Consider the following 25043-nt stretch of genomic DNA (forward strand, 5'->3'; position numbering starts at 1 on the left):
AATATATTTTTGATTTGTTTAACACTTTTTTGATTACTACATGATTCCATGTGTTATTTCATAGTGTTGATGTCTTCACTATTGTTCTACAATGTAGAAAATAGTCCAAATAAAGAAAAACCCTTGAATGAGGTGTGTCCAAATGCTTGTGTAAATGAGGTATTGAATGTATAGAGTAATTAGATTTAAAGGAAATCACTCAGAATACATTACAGAATAGTGTAAATATGTCAGGTGTTTGGTTAATGCCCCTATTTGCAGCCACTATCAATTACTCATAAGGACATAGCTAATATTTACATTTTCATCATCAGAGTGTCCCAAATGGCATCATATTCTCTATATTGTGCACTACTTTTGACCAGGGCCCATATGGTGTGTCACCATACACTCGGCTGTAAACAAATGTAGTCCAATGAAATGAACCAGGGTGAACACCTGAAAACCCATTTTCAGTAAGTATTAGCTGTGACAAGCTCCAAACCCAAACAATGCAGTAATTAATGTAGGACTAAAACTAACATAAGGTAGAACAAAAACACGCAATAAATAGAAATAAGAGGAACACGAGAAAGTAAGTAAGCATACTATATATATGGTCAGTCAGATCTTGTAGCCTATTTACAATGTGCAGTGATACTGGAGTAATAGAGGTAGATACTGTATGTATAGAGGTAAGGTGACTAGGCATCAGGATATATGAAAAACAGAGTAGCAGCAAACTATATGATGATTGTATGTGAGTGGGTGTGGGTAGAGTCAGTATAAATGTATGTGCATATTATGTGTGTGTGAATAAATGATGAAGCGGGTGTTTGTGCATGTGTGTTGGAGTATCAGTGTGAGTGTGTAGGGTCCTGTGAGTGCATAGAGACAATTCAAAAAGTAAATTCAAGGGTCTTGTCGTGAAAGGTGCTGGCCTAGCCCAGGCTGTGGTTGAGCATAGACTAACCTATCCTCCATTTCATGACTCTAATAGAGAACTCCAACGACACCCATTCCTCAATGAGATATTAACAGTGAAAACATTTGACCTGATGGAGTCCTGTAAGAAATGAAAAGCTCATTCATTCCTGTGTAGCGATGAGGAGAAGTGGGCCGTAGGAGAGAGAGAGAGAGACGGAGAGAGTGAAAACAGTGAGAGCAGAGAAGGTGCCATGGTAATGGAAGCCATGAACTCAGCGTTTCAACATCCAGTATGGTACTCTGCAAATGTCCTCTGGAAGTAGATAATATAGGAAGGGATGGAGGGATGAGGGTATGAAAAGAGCTGAGATCAAACACAAGCAGCCTGGTGTTGTTGTGTTGTGGAGTAAAGGCTCTTAGATTCTCAGACACTGGCTCTATGTGTGTAGAGTCGGGAAAGCTCACACAACTCAATTAGGTGACATTTTTCTCTCCCATAGCAGTTCTCTGGAGGCGCAATGGAACAATTTACTTTGTCACTTTCACTTGTCATTGATCTTGTTTGAATTCAATAGTACTTAAAGGAAGAATCGTTGGTTGTCTGAAAGTCATTTCTAATGAACGTTATTGACTTTATCTGGCATTACTTTATAACACTGATCTTACAAGAACAGAGCTTGAGGGATCTCTCTAAATACTCCCTCTTTCTAGTCCTGAAGAATGGGAATTTGAGGAACTCACTGGCATTCATACTTTTCACATGATATCTGTGTAATACACCATATGTGAACTGATTGCCCCCATCTATCTTCAGAGCTCGTGCTGCTAGGCGACCTAAACTGGAACATGCTTAACACCCCAGCCATCCTACAATCTAAGCTTGATGCCCTCAATCTCACACAAATTATCAATGAACCTACCAGGTGCCACCCCAAAGCCGTAAACACAGGCACCTTCATAGATATCATCCTAACCAACTTGCCCTCTAAATACACCTCTGCTGTTTTCAACCAAAATCTCAGCGATCACTGCCTCATTGCCTGCAACCGTAATGGGTCAACAACCTCCACTCATCACTATCAAACGCTCCTTGAAACACTTCAGCGAGCAGACCTTTCTAATCGACCTGGCCGGGGTATCCTGGGAGGATTTTGACCTCATCCCGTCAGTAGAGGATGCCTGGTTATTTAAAAAAAATGCCTTCCTCACCATCTTAAATAAGCATGCCCCATTCAAGAAATGTAGAACCAGGAACAGATATAGCCCTTGGAACTCTCCAGACCTGACTGGCCTTAACCAACACAAAAACATCCTATGGCGATCTCCATTAGCATCGAACAGCCCCCGTGATATGCAACTTTTCAGGGAAGCTAGAAACCAATATACACAGGCAGTTAGAAAAGTCAAGGCTAGCTTTTTCAAGAAGAAATTTGCTTCCTGTAACACAAACTCAAAAACGTTCTGGGACACTGTAAAGTCCAGAGAATAAGAACACCTCCCCCCAGCTGCCCACTGCACTGAGGATAGGAAACACTGTCACCACCGATAAATCCACTATAATTGAGAATTTCAATAAGCATTTTTCTACGGCTGGCCATGCTTTCCACCTGGCTACCCCTACCCCGGTCAACAGCACTGCACCCCCCACAGCAACTCGCCCAAGCCTTCCCCATTTCTCCTTTTCCCAAATCCAGTCAGCTGATGTTCTGAAAGAGCTGCAAAATCTGGACTCCTTCAAATCAGACAATCTGGACCCTTTCTTTCTAAAATGATCTGCCGAAATTGTTGCAACCCCTATTACTAGCCTGTTCAACCTCCCCTTCGTGTCGTATGAGATTCCCAAAGATTGGAAAGCAGCTGTGGTTATCCCCCTCTTCAAAGGTGGCAACACTCTTGACCCAAACTGCTACAGACCTATATCTATCCTACCCTGCCTTTCTAAGGTCTTCGAAAGCCAAGTCAACAAACAGATTGCCAACCATTTCGAATCCCACCATACCTTCACCGCTATGCAATCAGGTTTCAGAGCTGGTCATGGGTGCACCTCAGCCACGCTCAAGGTCCTAAACGATATCTTAACGATCGATAAGAAACAATACTGTGCAGCCGTATTCATTGATCTGGCCAAGGCTTTCGACTCTGTCAATCACCACATCCTCATCGGCAGACTCGATAGCCTTGGTTTCTCAAATGATTGCCTTGCCTGGTTCACCAACTACTTTTCTGATAGAGTTCAGTGTGTCAAATCGGAGGGCCAGTTGTCCGGGCCTCTGGCAGTCTCTATAGTCCACTCTTTTCAGCTTCAACTGATTTAGGTTAAATCTTCAAATTAAAACTTGTATTTATTTTGGTGTTCAGAAGTGCAATGGTTTCACAGTATTTTAGAAGGGGATTGAGAAAATGTTTTTTTCTCTTATACACGTGGATTCGTTGTACAGGTAGTGTACAGGTAGGCTACTGTATGTTGGCATATTCATCATAATTATGAATATTTGTCCGGGCCTCTGGCAGTCTCTATGCCTCAGGGTTCAATTCTTGGACCGACTCTCTTCTCTGTATACATCAATGATGTCGCTCTTGCTGCTGGTGAGTCTCTGATCCACCTCTACACAGACGACACCATTCTGTATACTTCTGGCCCTTCTTTGGACACTGTGTTAACAATCCTCCAGACGAGCTTCAATGCCATACAACACTCCTTCTGTGGCCTCCAATTGCTCTTAAATACAAGTAAAACTAAATGCATGCTCTTTAACCGAGTGCTGCCTGCACCTGCCCGCCCGTCCAACATCACTACTCTGGACGGTTCTGACTTAGAATATGTGGACAACTACAAATACCTAGGTGTCTGTTTAGACTGTAAACTCTCCTTCCAGACTCGCATCAAACACCTCCAATCCAAAGTTAAATCTAGAATTGGCTTCCTATTTCGCAACAAAGCCTCCTTCACTCATGCTGCCAAACATACCCTTGTAAAACTGACCGTCCTACCGATCCTCGACTTCGGCGATGTCATTTACATTTCCGTTTTGTCACCAAAGCCCCATATACTACCCACCACTGCGACCTGTACGCTCTTGTTGGCTGGCCCTCGCTTCATACTCGTCGCCAAACCCACTGGCTCCAGGTCATCTACAAGACCCTGCTAGGTAAAGCTCCCCCTTATCTCAGCTCCCTGGTCACCATAGCAGCACCCACCTGTAGCACGCACTCCAGCTGGTATATCTCTCTGGTCACCTCCAAAACCAATTCTTCCTTTGGCCGCCTCGCCTTCCAGTTCTCTGCTGCCAATGACTGGAACGAACTGCAAAAATCTCTGAAACTGGAAACACTTATCCCCCTCACTAGCTTTAAGCACCAGCTGTCAGAGCTGCTCACAGATTACTGCACCTTTACATAGCCCATCTATAATTTAGCCCAAACAACTACCTCTCCCCCTACTGTATTTATTTATTTATTTTGCTCCTTTGCACCCCATTATTTCTATCTCTGCCTTGCAATTCTTCCACTGCACATCTACCATTCCAGTGTTTTACTTGCTATATTGTAGTTACTTCGCCACCATGGCCTTTCTTTGCCTTTACCTCCCTTATCTCACCTCATTTGCTCACATCGTATATAAACTTATTTTTTTGCTGTATTATTGACTGTATGTTTGTTTTACTCCATGTGTAACTCTGTGTTGTTGTTCGTGTCGAACTGATTTGCTTTATCTTGGCCAGGTCGCAATTGTAAATGAGAACTTGTTCTCAACTTGCCGACCTGGTCAAATAAATGTGAAATAAATAAATAAATAAAAATACTAAAGATTGATTCAATATCTCAGGTATTGGTTGTTGTTGAGTGTTGTTGAAGGACAGTAGCCTGCCTAGATATGGAGCCACCCTCTCCAATGTTTTATGGTTAATAGAGAATATGAGCTGGCTAACCTCTGAACTCAATTGGTTTGCTTCAGAGCCTTATATTTCTTTATATGAGCCCCCTTCAAATAGGGCTCTGGTTTGCCTGATTTGTGCTCTGTAACACTGGAGGCCAATGGAGCCTCTCTGCAATAAGGCCCTACAAGCTAATGCAAGTGTTCTGCTGCCGTTTATAGACAGACAATGCACTTGAAGCTGAAAGGAAAAACCTATAGATTCACATAATTAATTTGTCCTTGAATAATGACATGATGCCGCACATAGACGTTTCTCCTGACATAGAACTTGATCTGTTTTTCTCTCTCTACCCCTCAGCCTCTTCCCGTCAGCACAGTGCCTCCCACTGGCGGATGCAGGACATTGCACAGGAGTCTGTTGACAGCTCAGATGAGGAGTTTTTCGATGCCAGAGGTTAGTTTCATTTTTTCCTTTGATAACACCCAGAGAGCTTAGGTCAACTCTCTCTCTCTTTCCTGTCTTTCTTCCTCTCTCATCTTCCCCTTATCTCTCTTCCTTTGTGAGCACCCTGAAAAGTACCTTATCCTATCACATGGGTCCGATTGGGCTTACATGCCTGCCAGGCTAATATATTCTCAGGCTTCCTCACAGGTCTTTTGAACAGTGAAAGGGGAAATCATTTGAACTGTAATGCAAGAATCACACATCACCAGGGAATTTGCATGCAGCTTGGGATGTGGTCAGGGGAGCTATTTAACGTGGGTCAATGATTTCTGTTTTGATTGATTGGAGAGAAGTCTATCTCCAGGCTAAGAGAGAGGCTGATAGCTAATGCTAGACCCCCGGTGGGAAGATAGAGGCGAAGGAAGGTGACTCAGTTGTATAACAGTAATGGTTGCTGATCTCTGTTGAGTGGATTCCCTACAGGAACGCCATAGTAACAGGTGTGTTGTTGCTCTTAAACCAGGCTTTCACACAGTAGGCGCATGGTGAAAATCGTAGGTGGTCTGGAGCTATTGTCCCTGTCTGAAATGGAGATCATCTGTTGCATGTTGCTTGTATGCTCTGACCTGACAGCTTTGTCCAACCAAATGTCTTTTTCCTTGTTAACTAAGTTCCCTCTAGATCAATACATCTCCAGTCCTTAGTTGTACCTATGTAGTGCACTACACAGGGAATATTGCGTCATTTGGAACGCCTCCATGGAACCTGAGGAAGATAAATCATGTCATGGATGTGACCCAAGACCCTCTCTGTACCTCTTGTGGAAACGCTAGGGACAAATGTAATCTGTGCTTGTGCCGGTTTATCATTTCTAAGCACAGAGGATATTTCTCCCGGTGAGGTCATCCTGGCAGTCTCCATCTGCTGTGTCTGTAGTCTAAGAATAGCCCTGTGATTAAGCAGATAATCATCATTAGAGGTGGTAGTTAAAGTGTAAAATATGATAAGCGCTTAGGAAGGGAGAGGGTTTACAGGAAGGGAAATCCTCATGTAGCACAACACACACACACCTGCACACACCTGCACACACCTGCACACACATGCACACACACACACACACACACACACACACACACACACACACACACACACACACACACACACACACACACACACACACACACACACACACACACACACGGATCACCACGTCATCACATCAGTAGCATGGGCCTTTAACCGTATTTTAATATAACAACCAGGGAAATGCGTCATCATGCATGCCTTGTTTATGATCAATCATTTATATGGTTGTATCTGTCGTTTAGGAATAGTGGTAGCATTATTCAGCAGGTTTCAGTTGGTTTGTTCCTATAAAGGATTCTATGTTCCCAGGGAGATAAGCTATCACGCCCACTGTGGTAACTGAAAATGTTAATTACGCAGATTCTTTGCTCCAAGCGCTTTTCTTTTAGAGAGATGGATAAGGGAGATTACGTCAAACCAATTCTACAGTATCTTAACACATTTAATCCAAATGTATTATTAACTTGCCTAGTTAAAGGTTAAAAAAACAACTAAAAAAACATCACATTTCTGTCATCTTGTGTAACACAATGACCAAAATAGCAGCACATTATTCAAATAATCAGATTTATCTAGCCTCAACACAGTTCCACTTCTCCTGGTGTACACTGCACAGCATACCTCAGTGACAGACAACAGAGACCACACTCCTCGTGTCAAGGCTCAGAAGAAGACCCAGACAGTTTCGAAGTAACAAAAGTTTATTACAAAAACAGGAGGGCAGGCAAACGACAGGTCAAGGACAGGCAGAGGTCAGTAATCCAGAGCAGAGTCTGAAAGGTACAGAACGGCAGGCAGGCTCAGGGTCAGGGCAGGCAGAGGTCAGTAATCCAGAGCAGAGTCTGAAAGGTACGGAACGGCAGGCAGGCTCAGGGTCAGGGCAGGCAGAGGTCAGTAATCCAGAGCAGAGTCTGAAAGGTACGGAACGGCAGGCAGGCTCAGGGTCAGGTCAGGCAGAGGTCAGTAATCCAGAGCAGAGTCTGAAAGGTACGGAACGGCAGGCAGGCTCAGGGTCAGGGCAGGCAGAGGTCAGTAATCCAGAGCAGAGTCTGAAAGGTACAGAACGGCAGGCAGGCTCAGGGTCAGGGCAGGCAGAGGTCAGTAATCCAGATCAGAGTCTGAAAGGTACAGAACGGCAGGCAGGCTCAGGGTCAGGGCAGGCAGAGGTCAGTAGTCCAGAGCAGAGTCCGAAAGGTACAGAACGGCAGGCAGGGTCAGGGTCAGGGCAGGCAGAGGTCAGTAATCCAGAGCAGAGTTCGAAAGGTACAGAACGGCAGGCAGGCTCAGGGTCAGGGCAGGCAGAGGTCAGTAATCCAGAGCAGAATCCGAAAGGTACAGAACGGCAGGCAGGTTCAGGGTCAGGGCAGGCAGAGGTCAGTAATCCAGAGCAGAGTCCGAAAGGTACAGAACGGCAGGCAGGCTCAGGGTCAGGGCAGGCAGAGGTCAGTAATCCAGAGCAGAGTCCGAAAGGTACAGAACGGCAGGCAGGCTCAGGGTCAGGGCAGGCAGAGGTCAGTAATCCAGAGCAGAGTCTGAAAGGTACAGAACGGCAGGCAGGCTCAGGGTCAGGGCAGGCAGAGGTCAGTAATCCAGAGCAGAGTCTGAAAGGTACAGAACGGCAGGCAGGCTCAGGGTCAGGGCAGGCAAAGGTCAGTAATCCAGAGCAGAGTCTGAAAGGTACAGAACGGCAGGCAGGCTCAGGGTCAGGGCAGGCAGAGGTCAGTAATCCAGAGCAGAGTCTGAAAGGTACAGAATGGCAGGCAGGCTCAGGGTCAGGGCAGGCAGAGGTCAGTAATCCAGAGCAGAGTCTGAAAGGTACAGAACGGCAGGCAGGCTCAGGGTCAGGGCAGGCAGAGGTCAGTAATCCAGAGCAGAGTCTGAAAGGTACAGAACGGCAGGCAGGCTCAGGTTCAGGGCAGGCAGAGGTCAGTAATCCAGAGCAGAGTCTGAAAGGTACAGAACGGCAGGCAGGCTCAGGGTCAGGGCAGGCAGAATGGTCAAAAACCGGCAAAGCTGGAGACAGACAGGAGCTCGTTACCATCTTGGAGGGCGGTCCAAGTGATTAGCCAAGCAAGGGAAGTTTGCAAAGTAAGCCCCTCAGCCCTTGTTTTTAATTGAGTTTGCGAGTGTACAATTATGTTCACTTCGGGGCCTAAAACTCCCCATAATTCAAATCGCAACGATTGTATATCTGCTAAGAAAAGTCAGCCAAAAATGTAAACTTCAAGGTCAATATGGAGTCAACATACAAGTGGAAGTTAAAACAAATGTAAATTAAGTTAGAAATTGTGCTACTAATGCACGACGGCACAAACAGGTCTTGTAAAAGTAATGATGTTTTTGTTTGGTTAGCTTTTGGAAGTTGTAGAAATAAAATGTTTTCCTTCTTCAGAAGTTACAGCTAGGCAGGCTAACATTATTTAGCTATTTAATTTGCTAGCTATCATACAGTAGGCTTATATTAATAATTATGTATTTAATTTATGTAGACATGCACTCATAATTGACTGTAGCGTATACAAAGCACCCACAAGCTACCAGTGGCTGAAAACACAGTCATCGCGGGATGAACGAGTGACGGATTTCTGGGCAAGGGTGGTCCATTTAAAAATCATTCCTTCCTCCCTCGCCCTGCAAGCTCGTCAGACGCCATGATACGTCATCAGGAGTGTCCGCTTACAGTTTTTTTTTTATCACTTTGGCAATCATTTCAGAACCTTGATGTCATTTTTCACAACTCTAGACACAAAACTCACAACCGATGATCAAAATGCACATTTTTCAGAACTCTAACACTTTTCCCAATAGCTTGGATACAATACACATAAAGCTAAGATGATTTGTTCATTGAACTAAAATCACCTGTTTAAAATGACACAACTTAACATGAAAGTATTACCATTTCAAAATGCAATTCACACATGACATCTGAGATGACTGTCTATTCATGTCATGACAATGATCTAACTATCAGTTGATACAACTGCTCAAAATCATAAGTAACTGTTGCATTACTCTTAATGCATAGTTTTATGGAAACTGACAAACAATATTCCATGTTTAGATCATGAAAGTTTTAGGATAACGAGATCCATTGACACCAATTACTGTGGAACATGAACCAATTGGACTACATTATCTATGGATGTAATATTTCATCATCATATCAGACACAGTTTCTATGGTCCCATGTACCACTTTTCCAGACCATGTTTTCAGATTTGACGTTACGGTACACTCACCGGTTTATTAGGTACACCTATCTAGTACTGGATAGGACTCCCATTTGCCTCTACAACAGCCTTAATTATTCACGGTTAAGAGATGCCCTTCTGCACACCATTTTTTTGGACAAGGCCACGGACCAAGACAGCGGCAGCAACAGCAAATACTGTCCAATGAAATACGAGCAATAGTTGTAGACCAGGTCGTAAATCATGGCATGACAATGACTGAGGCAGCTACAATGATTCAACCAAACCTCAGAAGGCCAACCGTGGCCTCAATCATCAGAACTTTCCGCAATGAGAACCAGCAAGTCTTCAGCATGAACTAAACATTAGGCTACTCTCAATTGTCAAATGACTGTTGCATACTGCATGCCAATGTGTACCACAGAGTAGGTGATGTGACTAAATGTGTTCTTACTGTAATTTTCCCTGCAGAATTGAGACTAGGCCGAATAGGAGAGGCAGAGGCAACATTCTGACTGACCAACAAGAGCGGGCTGTGGTCAATTTGGTTCGGGACAGAAATCATATTCGCCTTACAGAAATTTAGCAGCACATCTTGGACAATGACGACATGTTCAACAATGTGGAAGCCATAAGTTTGCCGACTATTGCACACATGCTGAAAAGGCACCAGGTGTCTCTAAAACAGCTACACCAATGTGCCTTTTGAAAGAAATTCAGACAGAGTGAAGCAACCGAGGACTGAGTATGTTCAGGTATGTTCAGTTTCAAGATGCCTGTTGTGTGAAATTCCCCAAAAATTGTACATCATTGTAACCAGTAATTCTCTTTTCAAACTGTTTTTTTAGAGGGTGATGGAGCTGGATGCTGACGAAAACCATCACAAATTCCTCTTTTTGGATGAGGCAGGCTTCAACCTGGCCAAGACAAGCAGGATAGGTTGGAATTTCATTGGCCAGTACCTGGACAATGTGTGGTGGTGGGACACATATCTCTTATTGGATTAAATAATGCAGCTCTCCTTGTAACCTTCCTTGATGAGCTAAATCAGGTCTGTAGAGCTGATGATGTGACCTATGTCATTGTGTGGGATAATGTCAGATTCCACCATGATCAAATGGTGCAAGCATGGTTTCAGGCCCAACCACAATTTACCACCCTGTACTTACCCTCAAACTCTCCTTTCCTTAAACCGATTGAGGGTTTTTTCTCCACATGGTGGTGGAAGGTATATGATAGGCGCCCGCACAAACAACCCACCCTTCTCCAGCCATGGATGATGCATGCAATGACATCACTGCAGACCATGGTCAGGCCTGGATTTGCCAAAGCCAAAGATTCTTCCCAAGATGTTTGGCTAATGAAAACATCCATTGTGATGTAGATGAGAACCTGTGGCCAAATTGACAAGACAGGGCTGATGGGAATATAGAAGTACAGTAATCAATCCTTTGTTTTGCTTTTTACAGTAAGCCAGGTGAGGAACACTACAGTGATGTTTTACAATAAGCCAGGTGAGGAACACTGCAGTGATGTTTTACAATAAGCCAGGTGAGGAACACTGCAGTGATGTTTTACAATAAGCCAGGTGAGGAACACTGCAGTGATGTTTTACAATAAGCCAGGTGAGGAACACTGCAGTGATGTTTTACAGTAAGCCAGGTGAGGAACACTGCAGTGATGTTTTACTGTAGTTTTTTCCTTTTTTGTAGCTAATTATTTTTTCTTTGATTCAAAGGAACCTATGTTGTGATTTTATTGTATTTCATCAATGCATTTCAGATTTTGTTCAATGATTCCACTGTGTCTGTAGTATTCTCTCTACTAGTCCTTTTACAGTGATGCATTTAAGTGTAGTAGCATAATGAAACATGTATCACATATTTTGTACTACAATATTTAATGATTGTACGAACAACTACATAGTGAAACTATCGGTATCTTGTGTGTGGGTGATCTAAATGAATGTTCCTATGGTATTTCATGATAAATGAGTTATTTGAACCAATGTTTCTGCGAGTGTAAGGTTTCTTTAAAGATATGAATGCACAATGCAATGTTTTGAACATCGGACAGCCTGTTTTGATGGCCATTTTGAGTTTTGTGTCTAGAGTTTTGGAAAATGACCACAAGGTTCATAAATGAGTGCCAAAGGGGTTGTAAAAAAGGGTAATTTGAAGGCTGAGGGGATAGGGTGTGTCTTTCAGTGTTTGGACTACAGCCTGTCTTCCTCTCTCTTGTCCCAGTTCTCCACTGCTGAGAGGAAGTTTTAATGGATGCCAGGGGTTGCAGAAACAAATGTTATTTCTCTGCCCTACGTCACATGTTTGTGTTGACTATGTCAATGGCCTGCTTCTTTATGCTGACTTTTCGTGTGTGTGTGTGTGTGTATGTGTCTGTGAAGGCCTATGTGTGTGTGTGTGTGTCTGTGTGTGGGTGTATGTGTGTGCGTGCGTGTGTGTCTGTGTGGTTGTTTGTGTGTGTGTCTATATGTGTGTGTGCGTGTGTGTCTGTGTGGTTATTTGTGTGTGTGTCTATGTGTGTGTGTCACACCTGCTCCCCCTCCCCTCCCTGGCACTCGAAGGCGCCAGGCTCCCCAGCATTATGCACTCCTGCCACCATCATTACGCACCCCAGCCTTCCCCCCCGTCACCGCATCAGCGATTATTGGACTCACCTGGACTCAATCACCTCTGTCATTAACTTCCCTATATCTGTCTGGTCCCCCGCTCTATTCCCTGCCTCAGCATTAATTGTCATTTGTCGTTGTTTACCCGCGTGCTGGCGCTGTTTCTGTTCCGTTACCTGTCTGATCCTGGATAAATGTTGACTCTCCGTACCTGCTTCTCAAAATCCGGCGTCAGTCGTTGTGTGTGTGTGTGTGTAACTGTGTGTGTGTGTCTATGTGTGTGTGTGTGTGTGTGTAACTGTGTGTGTTTGTGTGTGTTATCACCTAAGTGGTGTGAATGCACCCTGAGTAATTAAACACAATTCACTGTCAAACCGTGAACAAATCTGACTGACGCTAATTAATAGTGCACTGGAGTATGCAGCTTGTGTGCATGCACACATACCCGTTTGTCCACACCCACACCCACATCTCCACACATATTTGGTTGTCACGTATGAGACATGTGCTGTGCATCCCTTATCACTGTGCGGTGCCACAGAGCAGAACTGTCTGAGAATATATTCCATCTGACAGCCAGAGTCACTCGGGTAAGGATCCCATGTGGCCTATAAAGTGGAACAGATTTACCCTGGCACCCCCATATCGCTCCCGCTCACTTTTTCTCACTACAGCATGAAATACCCATGCTTAGAGAGATGTTTATTTACTGCATAACATTGAGAGTAAACAATGGGAAGAGGGAAGGCAAAGGCTCTATTGGCAAAATGGCAGCAGGTAAAATGGACCAATATCTATTTTGCAGCCATTTCTTTCTCTTATTATTATGGGGGTGGGGTTGTCTCCATGGGAAGCATAATAATGGGTTTTGAACAAAGCTCCACAACAAAACAGACAAGCTCACACTGCATTATTCAAATGTCTTGTACTGCATTGTGTTGTGTCCCTTTCCCTCTGCAAACAGAATGGAGTTTGAAGTTATTGCAGTTGGAGAATGAACTGGTAGCTCTCAACTACCTGCATGTTTCCACATCAATCTTTCATGAGTTCTCATTCATATATAATGAGGGGTTTCTGGCCCACCACACAACAGGGGATTTCAATTAAAAGTCCAGATGTTAGCGCCCGCCGTCAGCTGAATTGGGGAAAGTGCCAGCCAGTTGTTCTCTGAGGCTTTTCATCTCTGCATGTCATTATACTGTAGTCTTTTGATTGGTCTGTGCTTTGCAGCATTGCGGTTCACCAATCGCGCCTCATCCCGTAGTCTTTGATTGATGCATAATATTGGAATAGCTTTGTGGCCGCCCGCCTGTTGTTTTTGAAGCATTAAAGTGTGATGGGAAAAACCTTGGAGAAACCTTTCAAGCTTATATAAAAGCTTCCCTACCTCAATCAATGAAAAAAATATAACCCCTTACGCAGAAACTATTTTGTGTTCATAGCAGCATTATCAGTGTAGTATATTCAAGAAAATATCAAGAGGGAGAGAGGATGAAGTTGTTTTTGGGTGATTGATAATAATGCCCTCTTGGGAATAAGATCTTTAAAAAATAAACCACAACAAGCTAATAAAATGATGGTAAAATGTGCTGAGATTTGAAGAGATGGGCTTGATCTTAACAGGAGGGATGGATGGCTCTAAAAGTTATATTCTTAGGAGCATGTAATTAAGTAATGTCAGGACAACTTGTTTTCTCCTGAAATAATGATACTTTTAGGGAGAGGGAGAGAGAGAGCAAGAGCGAGAGAGAGATGAATTAAGAGGGAGGGAGAGGGGAAGAGAGACAGAGAGAGAGAGAGAGATGGGGAAGGTAATATTTGAGAGAGAAATGAAGAGGGAGGGAAAGACTAAGACAGAGAGAGAGATGGAGATGATAACGTTTGAGAGAGAAATGAAGAGGGAGTGAGTGAGTAAGAGATAGAGAGAGAGTGGGGGTGTACTGTATTGTACCACTAAAGCCATCACGATGAGCTCCTGGGAGTTAGGATGATTTCAGGATGACTAATGCCGTCACCCACGCCATAAAGCTCCAGACCAGTAAAACCACAAGAACCCAGTAAAATACTACTTGAGTAAAAGTCTAAAAGTATTTGGTTTTAACTATACTTAAGTATCAAAAGTAAATGTAGTTGCTAAAATATACTTAAGTATCAAAAGTATAAGTACAAATAATAAAAGATTACTTATATTAAGCAAACCAGACGGCACAATTTTCTTGTTTTTTTAATTTACGGATAGCCAGGGGCACACTCCATTACTGAGATACCATTGACAAACAAAGGATTTGTGTTTAGTGAGTCTGCTAAATCAGTGGCAGTAGGGATGACCAGGTATGTTCTCTTGATAAGTGTGCAAATTTGACAATTTTCTTTCCTGCTAAGCATTCAAAATGTAACGAGTACTTTTGGGTGTCAGGGAAAATGTATGGAGTAAAAGTACTTCATTTTCTTTAGGAATGTAGTCAAGTAAAAGTTGTGAAAAATATAAATAGTAAAGTAAAGTACAGATACCCCCAAAAACGACTTTTAAGTAGTTCTTAAAAGTATTTTTACGGGCCTCCCGGGTGGTGCAGAGCTAGCTGTGCCACCAGAGACTCTGGGTTCGAACCCAGGCTCTGTCGCAGGCAGCCGCGACCGGGAGGTCCATGGGGCGACGCACAATTGTCCTAGCGTCGTCCGGGTTAGGGAGGGTTTGGCCGGTAGCGATATCCTTGCCTCATCGCGCACTAGCGACTCCTGTGGCGAGCCGGGCGCAGTGCACGCTAACCAGGTCGACCAACTCACGGCAGTGACTCCTGGAGTATATTTGTTTGTCTTGAAGATTTGGTGTGTCCATCTCTGCCACCATTGTTTTCTAATCAGGTGGCGTCTCTCCTGCATGGCGCTCGTCCTTCAGATGGAGACGTCATGCTTTCTGACGTAAGACAACGTCTCTGCCACCATGTCCTCAGACGAGGCTGCTCTACTGAGAGAAGATTGGAATGAGATTGGAAGGGGTAGATTTAGTCATAATTTTTCAAGAGCACTATATTTTCTAGTTGGCTCGATATCTGCAGTGCAAGATTTATCACTATCTGAGTAGACCTGAGTATATATAGTGCCCCTGATGACAGCAAACAAATGCAAGTTAATCTATTTATATTATTCATGAAGTATGAATCAGTTTTAGTCTACGTTTATTAACTTATCTGTCGTTTTGCCTGGATTCAATTAACTGAGTATTCTCACTGTAGCACAGCTTTGACTAATTCTCATTCCATTTCCTTTTTATATGATCATGCAGTTTGATAGGACCTAGCATAAATACGAATAGAAACAATGTGTTTATGTCAAGTATGTCAAGCTCTAGTTAAATAAAGGTTACACAATCAAGACCGTGTCAATCAACTTGTCCTTCATTTGATATGCCTTCAATAAGATGTGGACTCTCCCAGGTAATGCTTTGCCTTTGCATGGCTGTGTCTGCCACTGTTGTGACTTAGCATGCTGTTCATGCTCACTAGGTCTCACCTCATCCCTTTAATGTATCTTAAGGAATCAACAAAGGTTTAGAGGCTCTGTGCTTGGCTCTCAGCATTATGGAGATGGATGGAGTAATAGACTTCGCTTTGATAGATAGAGAGATGCACCTTTTTCACCCTTTGCACACCAGACAGCTTCCATCCTCATACAACCCCCCCCCCTCCTTTTACCAATGACTCTGTATCTTCACAAGCCATCAGCTGTATCCACCAGAGTGAGGAAAATCTCCCATCGTTCTGAGTGAGTGCTCTCCATTCCAGGCGGACCATGCAGGCAAGCCTATGCCAGCTCAACTGTCACCATGCTTATTGATGTGTGGTGTTGACAAATGTATTCTGCGTTAATCCTGATTTGTTATCTGATTACATTCATTTGAATAATGAGTTGAATTTGTCAGACTGGGCCTAATGCAGATCATATTTACTGTTGGGTTTAAGCCGCTCCCCTGATTTAAATGGGTAATAAATGGCTGCTGGAGACAGATTGCTTTTCCCATTATCGTAGGCTACCACTGCAGCCACTCATTGTAGACCCATTACTAATGTATTACCATGGCACTGTACTCAAACACTTCTTGTACTTTGAAATTAATGTGGCTGCATTTTGACGGAATATAGTGTAACAGCACTAGTGATGGGAGGCTTGGGCTTTCAGAATGTATCTTTCTGCATTTACTTGACATTTAAATACAGCCAACAGACACCATGCCACTGGTTTTCCATGTAATTGTTTGTTGTCACTTGACCCATGCTGGTAGTGACTTACTGGAGTCATACACTGCTGAAAATGGAAAACAAGCGTAAGCAAGCCAGACCTGTGCTGCACTGAGGCTCACACTACCTGATTGGAACATTCTATTTAAAACTCCTTACCTACGTCATATGTTGTTTACACATTTACCTGGTTGTGCAGTGTAACCTGCTATTAGTGAGGGCAGCAATTTGGCATTTAGCACCAACAACAGGGAAAGAGGTTTATCAGCCTACATAGTGATTTGGCTGACTGTCTCTTCAATTCCAATCTTTCACGTCTCCTATCTCTCTCCTGCTTGACAAGCATGCTTTGAAAGTGGGATAAAACATGTGAATTGTGGATGTCACATAGATGTGCCCTGGGTAGACACGGTGCCATCTGTAGAAAGACATGTTTTTAGCAGGATCCATTCCTCATGTATACTAATCAGAAATATAAACGCAACATGTAATGTTTCATGAACTGAAATAAAAGATCCCACAAATTTTCCATACACACAAAAAGCTTATTTCTGTCAAATTTTGTGAGCAAATTTGTTTACATCCCTGTTAGTGAGCATTTCTCCTTTGCCAAATAACCCATCCACCTGACATGTGTGGCATATCAAGATGCTGATTAAACAGCTTGATCATTACACAGGTACACCATGTGCACCATGTGCTGGGGACAATAAAATACACTAAAATGTGCAGTTCTGTCACACAACACATTGCCACAGATGACTCAGGTTTTGAGGGAGCGTTTGGCATGCTGACTGCAGGAATGTGCACCAAAGTTGTTGCCAGAGAATGTAAAGTCAATTTCTCTACCGTACATCGCTTCCAAGGTAGTTGTCGAGAATTTTTCAGTACGTCCAACCTGCCTAGGAACTCAACAAATCCGGCTCCTTCACCTGCGAGATTGTTTGAGACCTGTCAACCGGACAGCTCATGAAACTGAAGAGTATTTCTGTCTGTAATAAAGCCCTTTTGTAGGGAAAAACTCATTCTGATTGGCTGGGCCTTGCTCCCCAGTCGGGGGGCCTATGTCCTGCCAAGCCCACCCATGGCTGCGCCCCTGCCCATTCATATGAAAGTCATAGATTAGGGCCTAATAAAAAAATGATTAACTGATTTCCTTATATGAACTGTAACTCAGTAATATCATTGAAGTTGTTGCATGTTGCGTTTATATTTTTGTTTATGAATGTCTTCTCTGTTGCGCCAGGCTTGGTCACAGCAGGTGTAGGCTAAGACGGTTTTTGCAATGTTTTAAACAGATGAATACTTTTGCAATGTCTTACAGTCTTTGTCTTGTAAATAGTGTGCTGTGTTCTCCGCACTTTCTTTTGTGCTGCAAATACTCACTTGACATTGAGTAATTAGTTGTGTTGTGGATGTAAAGGAAAGTAGCTTGTTGAATTGAGCCTGTGTGAGTCACTGTTCTAGGTCTTTCTAGTTGGTTAGTGACTTAAATTAATGTCTGTCTCTTCCTTTCCCTTCTACCTATTTATCATCTCTTCCTCCCCAAACATCTGCTCCTCTATTCATACCAGTGGGCTACTTTCGCTTCTTCTATATGCTATCCATCTTCCACAGCCTTTATAATGTCATGTCCTGATTGACTCTAGCTCTACTTTTACACCCATATTCAATTATACTTGCAAATCAAAGTTATGCAATGACCATTATCATATGCTGTAGCTAGGCTACAGTGGATATTGTTGTGCTGTCCTGTTTAGAACCATGATGATGTTGTTGACATCGTGATTATTGTCATCCAGAGTTGACATCCGTTCTGGCTGTATACCTCCTGCTCTATACAATCAGTGTCTTCCTTCTCTCCCTCGCTCTCCATACTGTCAGGTTGTTGGACGATCCTGCATCCCTCCTACTCTCTTCTTTCTCATCTAGGGCTGTCAGTTACAGGGCAATCGCATCCTTCATTCATTCCTTCCCTCTCTGAATCTGAATGAGATGCTGCTTTATTTTGGCTTTCCTTCTGATCCTCTTGGCACTGGGCGGTGGAGGTTTTTATTTAGTCTGTGTTATTTGGTTCTGGCTGCTTGTATATTTGATCTGTTTGCATAGCTAAAATCTTCCTTCCTCTGCTCGGAGTGCCAGGCTTTCTGTGTTCCTCTCTCTACTTTAAGCATGTTTCACACCTCACAGGCGTTGTGTTCTTCCATTGTGTCTGTAAGTTGCTCTCATCAGTGCTGCTCTCTGGGAGATGAGTCAGTGCATTCTTAGTGCTTGGTTAAAACCTGCACGCTTCCCTGCCTCAACACATTTTGTGTATTTTTGCATGTGTGTGTGTGTGTTAGCATCAACAGAGACAGACAGAGAAAGAGGAAGAGAAGGAAGATAAAGGGCTATAGAGACAGACAGTGACCAGTAGGCCTGTCAGTGTGATCAGAGTGGACAGGCCTGGCAGAACAGTGTCAAAGCCACTCTGAGATGCCAGGCATGTGTGGGTGTGAGAGAAGAGAGAGAGAGAGAGAGAGAGAGAGAGAGAGAGAGAGAGAGCAGTGTATTGGACATTGTGTGTCACTATCTTTACGAGCCGGCCCATCAACGACTACCATCTGACCATGGTACTGTGACTGCAGCAGCCCAGAACAACCATCACAGCAGACAACCCCTCTGACCATGGTACTGTGACTTCAGCAGCCCAGAACAACCATCACAGCAGACAACCCCTCTGACCATGGTACTGTGACTGCAGCAGCCCAGAACAACCATCACAGCAGACAACCCCTCTGACCATGGTACTTTGACTGCAGCAGCCCAGAACAACCATCACAGCAGACAACCCCTCTGACCATGGTACTGTGACTGCAGCAGCCCAGAACAACCATCATAGCAGACAACCTCTCTGACCATGGTACTGTGACTGCAGCAGCCCAGAACAACCATCACAGCAGACAACCCCTCTGACCATGGTACTGTGACTTCAGCAGCCCAGGACAACCATCACAGCAGACAACCCCTCTGACCATGGTACTGTGACTGCAGCAGCCCAGAACAACCATCACAGCAGACAACCCCTCTGACCATGGTACTGTGACTGCAGCAGCCCAGAACAACCATCACAGCAGACAACCCCTCTGACCATGGTACTGTGACTGCAGCAGCCCAGAACAACCATCACAGCAGACAACCCCTCTGACCATGGTACTGTGACTGCAGCAGCCCAGAACAACCATCACAGCAGACAACCCCTCTGACCATGGTACTGTGACTGCAGCAGCCCAGAACAACCATCACAGCAGACAACCCCTCTGACCATGGTACTGTGACTGCAGCAGCCCAGAACAACCATCACAGCAGACAACCCCTCTGACCATGGTACTGTGACTGCAGCAGCCCAGAACAACCATCACAGCAGACAACCCCTCTGACCATGGCTCATGCTCATCATTTGCACATCACGCTGTCACTTCAACTTTGCTCTGATGATGGTCCAATGGGAGTCTGAGTATCCTCTGATTGGTAGTTACATGCCATGTGTCACTGATGTAGTCTCTTCCACAGCTGCTGTGTCTGGTTTTGGCTAAACTCGGGGAAATGTAGCAAAGGACAGAAATAAACTGTATGGAAATGACTGTATTGACAGAACCAAATATAGATTTTATTTTGTTGCATCCAGCCACTTTAACCCGATCTTTGTGTGTCTATGTTCTGAGATTCTAACCGCTGTCTCTGTATGTGTGTGTGTGTGTGTGCCCAGTGTCCCTGTGTCTGTTCCTGCATCTGTCTGGATTTCCCCTCTCCTCTGTGTTAACCAACCAGATAATCTGTTCAGTTCTCAGCATCAACTACAGTATGTGATTGGGTTCTATAATAATGTAATGGTGGGCGGCAGGTAGCTGCGTTGCGCCAATAACGTGGTTCGAATCCCCGAGCCGACGAGGTGAAAAGTCTGCTGATGTGCCCTTGAGTAAGGCACTTAACACTAATTGCTCCTCTGAGTTGCTCTGGATACGAACGTCTGCTAAATTACTAAAATATCATGTAAATGTAAATCTTCTTCCCTGTGTGTCTTTGTCCCCCAACAGACAGATTGTAACCCTCCTCCCTGTATGCCTGTCCCCCAACAGACCGATTGTAACCCTCCTCCCTGTGTGTCTGTGTTCCCCAACATACAGATTGTAACCCTCCTCCCTGTGTGTCTTTGTCCCCCAACAGACAGATTGTAACCCTCCACCCTGTGTGTCTGTGTTCCCCAACATACAGATTGTAACCCTCCTCCCTGTGTGTTTGTGTCCCCCAACAGACAGATTGCAACCCTCCTCCCTGTGTGTCTTTGTCCCCAAACAGACAGATTGTAACCCTCCTCCCTGTGTGTCTTTGTCCCCAAACAGACAGATTGTAACCCGCCTCCCTGTGTGTCTGTGTTCCCCAACATACAGATTGTAACCCTCCTCCCTGTGTGTTTGTGTCCCCCAACAGACAGATTGTAACCCTCCTCCCTGTGTGTCTGTGTTCCCCAACATACAGATTGTAACCCTCCTCCCTGTGTGTTTGTGTCTCCCAACAGACAGATTGTAACCCTCCTCCCTCTATGTCTGTCCCCCAACAGACAGATTGTAACCCTCCTCCCTGTGTGTCTGTCCACCAACAGACAGATTGTAACCCTCCTCCCTGTATGTCTGTCCCCCAACAGACAGATTGTAACCCTCCTCCCTGTGTGTCTGTCCCCCAACATACAGATTGTATCCCTCCTCCCTGTATGTCTGTCCCCCAACAGACAGATTGTAACCCTCCTCCCTGTGTGTCTTTGTCCCCCAACAGACAGATTGTAACCCTCCTCCCTGTGTGTCTGTCCCCCAACATACAGATTTTAACCCTCCTCCCTGTGTGTCTTTGTCCCCCAACAGACAGATTGTAACCCTCCTCCCTGTGTGTCTGTCCCCCAACAGACAGATTGTAACCCTCCTCCCTGTGTGTCTGTCCTCAAACAGACAGATTGTAACCCTCCTCCCTGTGTGTCTGTCCTCAAACAGACAGATTGTAACCCTCCTCCCTGTGTGTCTGTCCTCAAACAGACAGATTGTAACCCTCCTCCCTGTGTGTCTGTCCACCAACAGACAGATTGTAACCCTCCTCCCTGTGTGTCTGTCCCCCAACAGACAGATTGTAACCCTCCTCCCTGTGTGTCTGTCCCCCAACAGACAGATTGTAACCCTCCTCCCTGTGTGTCTGTCCCCCAGCAGACAGATTGTAACCCTCCTCCCTGTGTGTCTGTCCCCCAGCAGACAGATTGTAACCCTCCTCCCTGTGTGTCTGTGTGTCCCAGCAGACAGATTGTAACCCTCCTCCCTGTGTGTCTGTCCCCCAACAGACAGATTGTAACCCTCCTCCCTGTGTGTCTGTCCCCCAGCAGACAGATTGTAACCCTCCTCCATGTGTGTCTGTGTGTCCCAGCAGACAGATTGTAACCCTCCTCCCTGTGTGTCTGTCCCCCAACAGACAGATTGTAACCCTCCTCCCTGTGTGTCTGTCCCCCAACAGACAGATTGTAACCCTCCTCCCTGTGTGTCTGTCCCCCAACAGACAGATTGTAACCCTCCTCCCTGTGTGTCTGTCCACCAACAGACAGATTGTAACCCTCCTCCCTGTATGTCTGTCCCCCAACAGACAGATTGTAACCCTCCTCCCTGTGTGTCTGTCCCCCAACATACAGATTGTATCCCTCCTCCCTGTATGTCTGTCCCCCAACAGACAGATTGTAACCCTCCTCCCTGTGTGTCTTTGTCCCCCAACAGACAGATTGTAACCTCCTCCCTGTGTGTCTGTCCCCCAACATACAGATTTTAACCCTCCTCCCTGTGTGTCTTTGTCCCCCAACAGACAGATTGTAACCCTCCTCCCTGTGTGTCTGTCCCCCAACAGACAGATTGTAACCCTCCTCCCTGTGTGTCTGTCCTCAAACAGACAGATTGTAACCCTCCTCCCTGTGTGTCTGTCCTCAAACAGACAGATTGTAACCCTCCTCCCTGTGTGTCTGTCCTCAAACAGACAGATTGTAACCCTCCTCCCTGTGTGTCTGTCCACCAACAGACAGATTGTAACCCTCCTCCCTGTGTGTCTGTCCCCCAACAGACAGATTGTAACCCTCCTCCCTGTGTGTCTGTCCCCCAACAGACAGATTGTAACCCTCCTCCCTGTGTGTCTGTCCCCCAGCAGACAGATTGTAACCCTCCTCCCTGTGTGTCTGTCCCCCAGCAGACAGATTGTAACCCTCCTCCCTGTGTGTCTGTGTGTCCCAGCAGACAGATTGTAACCCTCCTCCCTGTGTGTCTGTCCCCCAACAGACAGATTGTAACCCTCCTCCCTGTGTGTCTGTCCCCCAGCAGACAGATTGTAACCCTCCTCCATGTGTGTCTGTGTGTCCCAGCAGACAGATTGTAACCCTCCTCCCTGTGTGTCTGTCCCCCAACAGACAGATTGTAACCCTCCTCCCTGTGTGTCTGTCCCCCAACAGACAGATTGTAACCCTCCTCCCTGTGTGTCTGTCCCCCAGCAGACAGATTGTAACCCTCCTCCCTGTGTGTCTGTGTGTCCCAACAGACAGATTGTAACCCTCCTCCCTGTGTGTCTGTCCCCCAGCAGACAGATTGTAACCCTCCTCCCTGTGTGTCTGTGTGTCCCAGCAGACAGATTGTAACCCTCCTCCCTGTGTGTCTTTGTCCCCCAACAGACAGATTGTAACCCTCCTCCCTGTGTGTCTGTCCCCCAACATACAGATTTTAACCCTCCTCCCTGTGTGTCTTTGTCCCCCAACAGACAGATTGTAACCCTCCTCCCTGTGTGTCTGTCCCCCAACAGACAGATTGTAACCCTCCTCCCTGTGTGTCTGTCCTCAAACAGACAGATTGTAACCCTCCTCCCTGTGTGTCTGTCCTCAAACAGACAGATTGTAACCCTCCTCCCTGTGTGTCTGTCCTCAAACAGACAGATTGTAACCCTCCTCCCTGTGTGTCTGTCCACCAACAGACAGATTGTAACCCTCCTCCCTGTGTGTCTGTCCCCCAACAGACAGATTGTAACCCTCCTCCCTGTGTGTCTGTCCCCCAACAGACAGATTGTAACCCTCCTCCCTGTGTGTCTGTCCCCCAGCAGACAGATTGTAACCCTCCTCCCTGTGTGTCTGTGTGTCCCAGCAGACAGATTGTAACCCTCCTCCCTGTGTGTCTGTCCCCCAGCAGACAGATTGTAACCCTCCTCCCTGTGTGTCTGTGTGTCCCAGCAGACAGATTGTAACCCTCCTCCCTGTGTGTCTGTGTGTCCCAGCAGATGTGCTGGAGGGGAAGAGTGCCATCCTCCTGGGGATGAGTCAGTGGAACTCCAACGACCTGGTGGAGCAGATCGAGACCCTGGGACACATGGACCAATCACAAGGCATGTTACACACAGGCTACCCTGAGACACATGGACCAATCACAATGTATGTTACACACAGGGTACACTGGGACACATGGACCAATCACAATTGATGTTATACACAGGGTACACTGTCACAAGGTATGTTACACACAGGGTACCCTGGGACACATAGACCAATCACAGGGTATGTTACACACAGGGTACACTGGGACTCATGGACCAATCACAAGGTACGTTACACACAGTGTACCCTGGGGGCATGAGAGGGCTCTATTGCCCTCTGAACATCTGTTCAGTTCTTTCCACCTCCTACTGCAGTACTGTGGAGTTGCTTGCTCACAAACAAAAACACACAAGCTGACGCATCGATTCACAATGTTTAGTGCAGTTAAACAAAGAATTTCACACAACAAATCACAAATGAGACCTTTGATCCATCAAAATTCAAACAACTTCAAACATCCATTTATGTGTTTATACGTTTGGTTAGTTTAAAATCAGACAGACGTTGATGCTCTGCTGCATGTATTGATTTGTAAACTCTTTGTTCTTGTCGGAATAAGTCTACTGGAAGGCAATGAGTCACTATAGTGAAAATGTGAATTTTCCTCATTATCGGTCATAACAATCACTCAATAAATAAATGAAACGTATTCCAACAGGTCAGTAAGTCAGGAGTAAATGTCAGTTGACTTTTCATAGTTGAGCATTCAGAAGTTGAGACAGCAGGTGTGGTAGAGAGAGAGAGAGAGAGAGAGAGAGAGAGAGAGAGAGAGAGACCGTCGAAAACAGCACGTCCGGTGAACAGGTCAGGCTTCCCTAGCCACATGCAGAACAGTTGAAACTGGAGCAGCAGCACGACCAGGTGGACTGGGGACAGCCAGGAATCATCAGGCCAGGTAGTCCTGAGGCATGGTCCTAGGACTCAGGTCCTCTGGAAGGGGAGGGAGAGAATTAGAGGGGGAGGATACTTAAATTCACACAGGACACCAGAGAAGACAGGAGAATTACACCAGATATAACAGACGGACCCTAGCCCCCTGGCACATAGACTTTCGCTGCATAGATAATGGAGGCTGAGATGGGGGAGGGGGGAAACAAGGCAGGATATAACCACACCCATTTTGCCAAAGCACAGCCTCCAAACCACTAGAGAGTCAACAGACCACCAACTTACTGAATATAGCCCACAAAGATCTCCTCCACCGCACGAGCTCGGGGGGGGTGCAAAACAGGCCAGGAAGATCACGTCAGTGACTCAACC

The 25043-nt window shown here is 45.3% G+C and overlaps 1 protein-coding gene across 1 annotated transcript in view; it reads left to right on the forward strand.

Moving 5' to 3' along the window:
* LOC135546459 (membrane-associated phosphatidylinositol transfer protein 3-like) overlaps window positions 1-25043 on the forward strand; it is a 156586-nt gene that overhangs the window by 17212 nt on the left and 114331 nt on the right. The window contains exons 2-3 of the mRNA XM_064974895.1: window positions 5142-5237; window positions 23687-23794. Of these exons, the coding sequence (XP_064830967.1) occupies window positions 5142-5237; window positions 23687-23794 (204 nt within the window). The remainder of the gene's footprint in view (window positions 1-5141; window positions 5238-23686; window positions 23795-25043) is intronic.

This window comes from Oncorhynchus masou, chromosome 9 (assembly GCF_036934945.1).
Source record: "Oncorhynchus masou masou isolate Uvic2021 chromosome 9, UVic_Omas_1.1, whole genome shotgun sequence".
In the NCBI taxonomy this organism is placed as follows: Eukaryota; Metazoa; Chordata; class Actinopteri; order Salmoniformes; family Salmonidae; genus Oncorhynchus; species Oncorhynchus masou.